The 10,432-nt window shown below is 37.0% G+C and overlaps 1 protein-coding gene across 2 annotated transcripts in view; it reads left to right on the top strand.

The window, feature by feature from the left end:
* Positions 1–10,432, top strand: part of CRPPA (CDP-L-ribitol pyrophosphorylase A) — a 315,799-nt gene that overhangs the window by 13,290 nt on the left and 292,077 nt on the right. For both annotated transcript variants that reach the window (XM_004377417.2, XM_023732277.1), the window contains exon 2: positions 2,692–2,968. In XM_004377417.2, the coding sequence (XP_004377474.1) occupies positions 2,692–2,968 (277 nt within the window). The remainder of the gene's footprint in view (positions 1–2,691; positions 2,969–10,432) is intronic.

Genomic DNA, 10,432 nt, shown 5'->3' with positions numbered 1-10,432 from the left:
TTTTTTTTTTTTTTTTTGGTCCTTGTTGTAAATATATCTATCACATCTTAATTTTATCTTAAATCACATATACAAACCCCATCTGATAGCCAGGCTACCATCACTGTCTTTCCCAGAGTACTACAGCAGCCTCCCATCTGCTGTCTGTATCCTTTCTCCCCTACCCAATCCATTCTTCACCTTGTAGCCAGAGCAAACTTTATACTCTTCTATTAGTCCCCTATTGCTGCTGTAATTACCGTAGACTGGCTTAAAACAGCACAAATTTATTATCTTGCAGTTCTGGATGTCAGAAGTCCAGAATCAGTTTCACTGGGCTAAAATCAAAGTGTTGGCAGGGCTGTGTTCCTTCTGGAGGCTCTAGGGGAGAATTTGTTTCCTTTTCTAGCTTCTTGAGGCCACCCACATTCCTTGGCTTGTGGCCCTGTGTCACTCTGACCTCTGCTTCTGTCATCACATTTCCTTCTCTGATTCTGACCCTCCAGCCTCCCTCTTATAAGGACCATTGTGATTACATTTGGTCCACCTGGATAATCCAGAGTAATCTTCCCATCTCAATATCCTTAATTTAATCACTCTGCAAAGTTCCTTTTGCCATGTAAGGTAACATATTCACAGGTTTGGGGAATTAGGATGAAGATATCTTTCAGGGACCATTATTCTGTTTACCACAGCTTCCATCATGCCATAGAACAGTACCTAGAACATCAGGTATTCCTTATTTTTTTTTTTAATAGAAAAAAATTTTTTTTTCCTACTTAAAACTTTTCTATGGCTCCCAATCGTTTTTAGGATTAAAGAGTATCCCTCCCCCTTAACATAGCCTGGGAGGTCTGCATGGCCTGGCCTGGCACTTACCTAGGCTTCCAAGTGTCTTCATGGGCTCCTCCCTTTTAGTCACAGAACTTCGTCTCCCCTTTCTTCCAGCCCTTGAGGACTTTGCCATGGCCTCTGCCTAGACCACCCCTCTCTCCTTCCATCTAAACCCCTTTGCCTTCTTACCTGCCACTCACCTCTTGGATCTCACTGCAAACTCCACTTCCTTAAGGAACACCATCTCTGCCTCTTCTGTGCTGGTCAGGTGCTCCGTTTACAAGCTTTCCTGAACACTAGGCTTCTCCTTCGTAGATCTTGATTGCAGCTTGCAAAAGTTTATTTACTTGTTTGTTTCACTTCTAACTGTAAGCTCTGTAAAGGCAGTTACTGCCTATTTCTCTTGTATCCTCAATGCTGATCATTTATTTGATTCTTAGTAAATATTTGTTAAAGACATAGACAAAATAAAAAGGCAGCATGCTTATAAAGTAGTCCTTGGTTTTGTTCACCAGGGTAGTATTGGGGTAGTCACAGGCAGAATGGGACATTGGATTGGAGGAAGGGTTTGTTCAATAACAGAAGATAGGAGATTGTTTGTTATTGAACGAAGAAACCCAATGTTAATTTTCATTTTTCAGTACAAAAAGTAGATAGTAATTTTCATTATTCAGTAATTTTCGGGCCTCTCTTCATCTCTTTTAAAAATGTTTTCAAGACCTGTTTCAGAATGAACATATTGGATCTCACAGGCTAAGAATTCCATTAAAATTTAAAATGACCTTTATTTAGAGAATGGCCTTTTGTCTCAATTGCTATCATGCATCAGAGACAGTTTTCCTGGTTTGGGATTATTGGTTGTGGAGCACTGAATCTATGGTGAAAGACAAGCCTCCATTAGCACTGGTGTTCAGAGAAGTCTGCCAGTCTGCTTTAAAGTAGTAGCCACTCAGAAGTGTGAACTGTTTGCAGCCCAGTAGGCCAGTAGGTCTTACTTTAAGAAAATGTTTTACAACAGAAAGCATATTGCTTTATATTTTGTATATGACTCAACAGAACAATTTATTTTAGCATTTCATTAAATTTTGAGGTTTTTCACTATATTTAATCCTAATTTATATTCATACAGATTTATTGTAGTTTCCCCCCAATTTAAACTATAGATTTCACCTTGGTGTTGGCAAGGTTTTGTGTTAGGTTAGTCACCTAGCTTTGTTGATATTCAAATGGTTGGCTGCCAACTGGATAGACTTCTTGAAAGAGACAGTCAACTTTTGGAATTCAAAAGGACTTTGAATTACACCTTTTCCACTGAGGAAAATTATTTGAACAACAACAAAAAATAGGTGAAAAGCATACCGTATATTTATACAAATAACACGCGCCTTTTATGTTCATTTGCCAACCACGCCCTCCTGCCGGGAAGTAATCTTAAATGCGTTATGCTATTTTTTTTTACAGCAACATGTAAAAAAAAAATGACATAGCCGGCGCTTATGAAAATACCTCGTGGAGGGAGGGCGCCGCTGGCAAACAAATGTAGAAGGAATGCATTATTTGTGTGCAAATATGCTATTCCTGTTACATTCTGTTTTCTCAGATAATCTACAAATATTCCAATTGTTTAAGTGAGACATTTCTGATATAGTGTGAAATTATATCAGTCATTATCTATCTATCATGTGACATACTAATTCTTTATCTCTTTAACGGAAGTAGTAAAAATACAGAAAATTAATTTAGTTATTAATTTTCAGTTTCTATTTCCGTATATAGGTACACAATACTAAGTAGTAATTCAACTTTATGTTATTAGCTTAACTTTAGTTGGTGTCTAAGAATCAATTTATATGAAATCTTTATGCACTTTCCTTTTAGAGTTTGTTGGATAAAGGACATTGTCGTGGCAGTAACTAGAGAGAATATGGAAGCAATGGATGGTATTATCCAGAGGTACCAACATAAACGCATTTCGCTAGTTGAATCTGGAGTGACCCGCCATAGGTCAATTTTCAGTGGACTAAAAGCACTGGCAGAGAATCGGCCCAACTCTAAGCTCTCTAAGCCAGAAGTAGTGATTATCCACGATGCTGTGAGACCATTCGTTGAGGAAGATGTCCTCCTTAAAGTTGTCACAGCCGCTAAAGAACATGGGGTAAGTATTTATACTTCTGAGAATGGATAAAAGGAATAGACACTATAGTGTGGCTCGTTTGCTAAGTTTTTGTATTTAAATGCCAAGTTATTTAAAATGGGCATGATGACCTAAGGACATTATGGTCATTTCTTTAAGAAAATTTCTAGTATTATAGATTGTAAGGCTTTTCTGGAATTTGTCTTGTACTGTAGACATTATCATAATGTAATATGAGCTATTTGGAGAAGAATATAGTAATAATGTCATTAGAATATTGGTATGAATGGAACTTTAATGAATGAAATTAATTATGCAGTTATCTATAAGATTCAATTACATTATGCATATTAAGTAAAGCTAACCAAGTATATTTTAATGAAATCTGTAAAATTGTCTTATATTAAAAGCCTGGTTCAAAGCAAAAAGTTTGAAAACTTTTTAAGTAAACTTCAGAAATTTGGTTTCTTTTAGAAATATTGCCTTGTTTTTGATGAAGTTAAAGGATACTCTTCCAAAAAATAGGTAAAGTCACTAATTTCATTCAGATATAAAATGGACATGTGTTAAATATTTTATTTAACTTATTATTTATGAGGAAACCAGATAGATGTTAAACAACTGGTTCAAAACAGAACCAAAGATGCAGTAATTTATATGGAGTAACCAAACCAAAAACACATTGCCGTTGAGTCGATTCCAACTCATAGTGACCCTATAGGACAGAGTAGAACTGCCCCATAGGGTTTCCAAGGAGCGCCTGCTGGATTTGAACTGCCGACCTTTTGGTTAGCAGCCGTAGCTCTTAACCACCAGGGTTTCCATATGGAGAAAAAGAATGTTGAAATGAATTCATGAACAAATCTTGCTTTTACTGTGGAGGGGTCGGAGGAGAATCAATTGAACCTGCATTGGACAGAATTTATTTGTATGCTTATAAGAAAGAATTATGTTGCTTTGCTATCAGTCATTACAACTTACAGAGTTGTGAAAGAGCTCAAAGCCAATGAAAGACTAGATTCAACTAACCTGGAAGTCTGCTCTAAACAATTCATAGTTTTCCAGTGGAGACACCCATAATCTTTTTTGTTTATTCTAAATTTCCTTACAATGGTTAGGATAGTGACCCAATAGCTTTAGTAAATCCAGGCACTACTTCCTGCCAACTCTTTTACACTGTTCTGAACTGTAATAATAATAATAAAAACGAAACAAAACATAAATGCAACTTATCAAGATTTATACTAATAGTTGAGCTTTTTAAATTGATGAGATCTATTGACAACTTTTTAACTTCTAGTCAATAAACTGTAGAACAATACTGATCTGAAATCAAATGTCACCCCAAGGCATGACCAATAAGATGACTTTGCTTAGTCAGAGCCAATTCACAGATTGTTTTCCATGGGTTCCTTTTAAATCATTTGTCTTTGTTCTCTTACATTGTTTTCCATTTTTCTCTTAGGTCTTAATTTTCAACCCCTACCCCAATATCCCATTCAGATAAATCACTTGCTGAATAAGTTAGATACTTGTGGGTTCTTTTTGGATGTTTACCTGCTGAAGATAACTTTGATAATTTATATTCCATTTTGATTTAGTAAAGAAAAAAAAAAAACAAAGCAAAACAAAACCCCAAAACTAAACTGGTGAAAATATATTGACTCCAGAGACTAAGATATCAAAAGTTAGGGCTGGCATTAGGGTTGCCTGCATACAGAAGTTCAAAAGTGTCACCAGGACACAGTGTTTTCTCTCCTGTGTGTATATTTCATTCTCGGGCTCCCCAAGAAGTCAAGATGGCTTCGACAGGGCCAGCAGGTATATCTTTTCAGGGACATTTCTCCCTTACTCTTGATAGTTTGTGTATAAAATTCTAAGTATACAGTTGCTTTTTAACAGTATTTTGAGAATATATTATGTCATACTCTCCTAGCTTTTGTGTACTTTTGAGAAAATTGCTAATCAGTAAAATTGAAAGTTACCTGCCTTTTCTCTCTGGTTGCATGTAGGATAATTTTTTTTCATAGATGTTGTGCAGTGTCTTGATGATTGTCTAGATATGGATTTCTTTATTTTCGCTTTGCTTTAAATTTATTGTGCTTCATGAATTTTATGATTCATATCTTTTTTTTAATCAATCCTAGAAAATTCTCCACCATTATCTTATTGAATAGGAGGCCCTGGGTGGTGCACATGGTTAAGGACTCGACTACTAAGCGAAATTTGAACCCACCCAGAGGCACCTCTGAAGAAAGGCCTGGGGATCTGCTTCTGAAAGGTCACAGCCTTGAAAATCCTGTGGAGCTCAGTTCTGCTCTGCACACATGGGATTACCATGAGTTGAAATCTACTTGATGGCAACTGGTTTGGTATCTTATTGAATAGTGACTCTGCCCTAGTGCTCCCGCTCTCATTTTTTCCCTCTCTTTATGTATGATAGACCTTCTTATTCTGTTCTCATGTCTTTTAACCTTTCATGTTTTTTCTTTTTATCTTTTTGAGTGTGCGTTGCGGGTAGCTTCTTTAGTTTTCTCATTCATTAATCCTTTAACTCTGTCTAATCTTTTGTTTAATGATTTTTTTCTTTAATTTTAATAATTATATTTTTCATTTCTAGCAGTTCCATTTGGTTCTTTTTCAAATATGATTGAACTCTTGACAGTGTCTCCTTTGTCTTATATTTTTGATTTTATCTTTTATATCTTTTAGTATTTGAATGGACATATTCTATATTTTATAGTCAATAGTACTTGTTGGTAGTTTAATTCTCTAACCTTTTGTTTCTGTTTACTCTTGCTCAAGATGATTTGTTTCCCCTTTTGTTTTATAATTTGGATTATGAACCCATAGTGGACAGGATTTTATCAGCAGGAATCCTATGGGTCTGGGTGCAGGCATGTTTCAGAAGCACAGATTTGTATGCTTTTTGCCAGGGATCCCAGGTGCCTTACCAACTTGGAACCACTTTATATTAATTCATGGCTTGAGGTTTGGTAGATCATGTAGTAATGTTAAATCAAACCCTAAAACCCACTGGAAGCCAAGCCGATGGTTGTGACTCCCAGGGGAGACTCCCCTTCCCCATCAGATCTAAAGCCAAGATAGGCAATTTTGGTTATTGTTTTCCCTCACTGGTAGATGTACTTTTTACTGTCTATCCTTTAAATGAGGATATGATCTTTCATGAGTCCTGGCTTTGTGTGAGGACCACCATTCCAATTCACCAGGTAGTACCAGCTCAGGGTCTTAATTCTTTGTTCCTTCTCATTTGCTAAAACTACAGTGTCTTGGTAACTTAAAAGTATCTCTGCCATCTTACTTTTTTTCATTTCTAGCTATTACACTGTTTGTCAGTCCTAGGAAATTTTCTTGTGAGTCCAGGTATACTTTTAAACAGCTGTCTGTAAACTTCTCGCCTGCATTTCTTGAATTTTTTTTTTTTATTGCAAGAAAAATTTTAAGATATCTAGTCTGCCATATTGACAATACAGAAGTCCTTTCAAAAGTGTGAAGTACTCATCTATTTCTTCATAGTTATAAGTCAAGAGATGAAGGAGTGGCATCAAGAACTTTGTTATAAGGGAAATGGTGGAAAGGGTAAAATAAATTAGAGCACTGAACAATCTAAAAAATCTGAATGCGAATCATTTTTACAAGCACTAATAAGCTAACTGTTATGCACACTCTAAGGACCAGCAGTAATAGCATGAGGTGAAAATGAGACTGCATCAGCAAAGCAACCTCCTAAAGCTTTGCCCCTAGGGGAAGACGTTTGCTAAGGTATTTGCATTTCTTTCTTTCCTCGTCTCTAATCATATTGTCCCTGGGTGGTGCAGATGGTTAATGTGTGTGGCTATTAACCAAAAGGATGGAGGTTTGAGTTTATCCAGAAGTGCGTTGGAAACCCTATGGAAAAGTATGGCCCCTGGACACACTGTTAACCCAGAACTGAAACCATTCTTGAAACCCACTCTCCAGACAAAGATTAGACAGGACTATAAAACAAAAAAATAATACACATGAGGAGTGTGCTGCTTAGTTCAGTCAGATACACAAGACCAAATGGGTGGTTCCTGTCCGGAGGCAGGATGAGAAGGCAGGAAGGGACAGGAACTGGTTGAATGGACACAGGGAACCCGGGGTGGAAAGGAGGAGTGTGCTGTCACATTGTGGGGATTGCAGCTAATGTCACAAAACAATATGTGTATAAATTTTTGTGTGAGAAATTAACTTGAGCTGTAAACTTTAACCTAAAGCACAATTAAAAAAAAAAAAAAAAGGAAAGAAAACTCTATGGAGCATAGTTCTACTCTGACATACAGGGGTGTTGCCGTGAGTTGGAATTGATTTGACAGCTAGTGGTTTTTGGTTTAATCATATATTTTCCTTCTCTTCCTAATCAACTTCTTACAGCAATGAAACCAAAACCAAAACTGTTGCCATCAAGTTGATTCCGACTCATAGCGACCCTGTAGGACACATTTATTGCCTCTGCTTCCTTACCTCCAATTTATTCCTTAATACAGAGCAACCTAGCTCTCTTGTCTTTGTGACTAAACCAATTCAAAACTCACTGCTGATGAGTTGATTCTAGTCGACTTGTAGTGGCCCTGTAGGACAGAGTACAGTTGCGCTACAGAATTCGCAAGGCCACAAATCTTTACAGAAGCAGGCTGCCACATCTTTCTCCTACTAAGCAGCTGGTGGGTTTGAACTGCCATCCTTTTGGTTAGCAGCCCAGTGCTTAACCACTGAGACACCAGGGCTCCCCGTTTTGTGACTACTTCTTCCAAAATCCATTTTTCTTCGGTTTTCCTTACTCATTGTGCAGCTTTCACATGCATATGAGACAATTGAAAATACCGTGGCTTGTGTCAGGTGCCGCTTAATACTCAAAGTGACGTCTTTGCTCTTGAACACTTTGAAGAGGTCTTTTTTAGCAGATTTGCCGAGTGCAATACATGGTTTGATTTCTTGACTGCTGCTTCCGTGGGTGTTGATTGTGGATCCAAGTAAAATGAAATCCTTGACAACTTCAGTCTTTTCTCCATTTATCATGTTGTTGTTTATTGGCCCAATTGTGAGGATTTTTGTTTTCTTTATGTTGAGGTGCAATCCATACCGAAGATTGTAGTCTTTGATCTTCACTAGTAAGTGCTTTATACTTGTATCTCCCAAATCTCTGTTTCATACCCAGACTTCTCCCTTGAATTCCAGACCTTTTATGTTCAACTTCCAATGGAACAGCCACTTAAGTTTGCCTATATGGGTGGCTGTGGCATCACGAATATGTCTGAATTCCTTAATCCTCCATGATCCCTTGCCTTGAATTTTGTCCTGTAGGTAATGGGAAGCCATTGACTTTCAGAGGGAATAACATGATTAGATTTGAATTTTAGAAAGATGACTGTCCCTGGTTTGATACATGGATTAGAAGTTTCAGGGAAGTGAAATCAGTTTGGAAGCTACATCAGTGGCCCAGATGAGCTATGATGAACCAGTTGAGAATGAGAGGAAAGTATAAATTGTTAAAGTGTTCAGGGGGCTGGATTGATTAGTGGACCTGACTGACTGGATGGTGTGTGCACCGCTAGGTAATAATTTTTGTGCTTTTTAAATTATTATTTCTTCCCTTTCCCTGACAGTAGGCCTCATCATCTCTTCTCCTGCAATCCTTGTGCAGATGCCATCCCCACCAAGTCCCTCTAAAGTTTTGTGAGAGTACTGCTTAGACAATAACTTGCTTGCCACAGCTCTGCATGCCTATTCATAGAAATTGTATTTATCAAATAGTTTTAGCTGCATGGGACCATTTAAGCACTGGTTCATAGTGCTTTTTTTTAAAATAACTGTTTTCATGTTAAGCTCATGAGTATTTTTTTTTAAATATTTTATTTTTTGTCATTGTTGAAAATATACACTTCAGAACATGCACCAATTCAACACTTTGTAGATATACAATTCAGTGACATTGATTACATTCTTCAAGGTGTGCAAGCACACTCACCCTCTTTTTCCAAACTGTTCCTCCTCCATTAATGTAAACTCACTGCCCCTAAGCTTCCTATCTAATTTTTTGAGTTGCTGTTGTCAATTTGATCTCATATAGTTTTTTAAGAGAGCACAGTGCTCTACAGCCCATTAATGTAATTGCTGTCAGTAAGTTGTATACCTGTAGAAAGTGGAATTGGCAAAAGTTGTGTGATAGATAAATTTACAACAAAGACAAAAAAAAAAGTAGCTGCAGAGGCTGCTTATGTATAACCAAACACCTCATGGGATTTGGTTTCTTGGTTTCGAGGTTTAGGGTTATGGTTTCATGGGATATCCCAGTTAATTAGCATAATATCGTGTTTGGTGCTTCTATTCTACCTGCTTGTTTGTTGCGTAGTGCCTGGGTTCTTGAAAGCTTGCAAGCGGCTATTCAAGGTACAATAATTGGTCTTAAGTCACCTGGAGCAACAGAGGAAGAAGGAGAGTCAGAAACAGGAGGAGGATATGGAATGTGTGGGTAACCGCCTCCATGAACAACTGCCTTCTTTGCCCTGGGACCAGAAGAACTATATGTTGCCTGGCTTCCATTACTAAACATTCTGATAAAAAAATTTATAGAAGGATCCTGATCAGAAGGGGAAAACTGCAGAACAGAATGTCAAATTGTCATGGAATCCAGACATTCATGGAGGCTGGAAGAACCCTGAAACTATTACCCTGAGATAATCTTTATAAACTTTAAACCAAAAATATCCCCTAAAGTCTTCTTAAAACCAAAAAATAGTTTAACTTAACTAGTAAAAAAATGTCTGCCTTGAGCATTGTGCTCTTTTAAGCTCTGTCTATATGGGATCAAACTGTCAACAGCAACTCGAAAAATTAGATAGGAAACTTAGGGGACAGTGAGTTTATTAATGGGGGAGGAACAATTCGGAAAAGGAGGGTGAGAATGGTTGCACAACTTGAAGAATGTAATCATTGTCACTGAATTGTACATGTAGAAATAGCTGAATTGGTGTATGTTCTGCTATGTATATTCTGAACAACAATAACAAAATAAATTATTAAAAAAACACAACACTTAAGGCAGACATTCTTTACTAATTAAGCTAAACTGTTGTTTGGTATAAAGAAAACTTCAGGGGATATTTTTGGTTTAAAATTTAAAGATTATCTCAGGGCAGTAGTTTTGGGGGTTCTTGTAAACTAAATGGCTCCAGAAAGTCTGGATTACACAAGAATTTGAAATTCTGTAATCTTATTACTTATTAGTTTTCTCATAAAATAAGCTCCCCTATATTTATCTCCTGAAATGAGTTGTTTTTCCAATATTTAAAGCAAAGGCATTGTCTTAGGCTGAGTTCTCTAGAGAAGCAAAACCAGTAACGCATATATATACACACATATATATGTAATTTTTTTTTACTGTATTTGAAGAAGCCCCCAGGAGGCCATATTTTAGAGAATAGATCGTGGCTAAGCTAAACT

The sequence above is a fragment of the Trichechus manatus genome, unplaced genomic scaffold, assembly GCF_000243295.1.
Source record: "Trichechus manatus latirostris isolate Lorelei unplaced genomic scaffold, TriManLat1.0 scaffold00050, whole genome shotgun sequence".
Lineage (NCBI taxonomy): Eukaryota > Metazoa > Chordata > Mammalia > Sirenia > Trichechidae > Trichechus > Trichechus manatus.
Note: the sequence above shows the minus strand (reverse complement) of the source record. Positions and strands in the feature narration are given on the sequence as shown.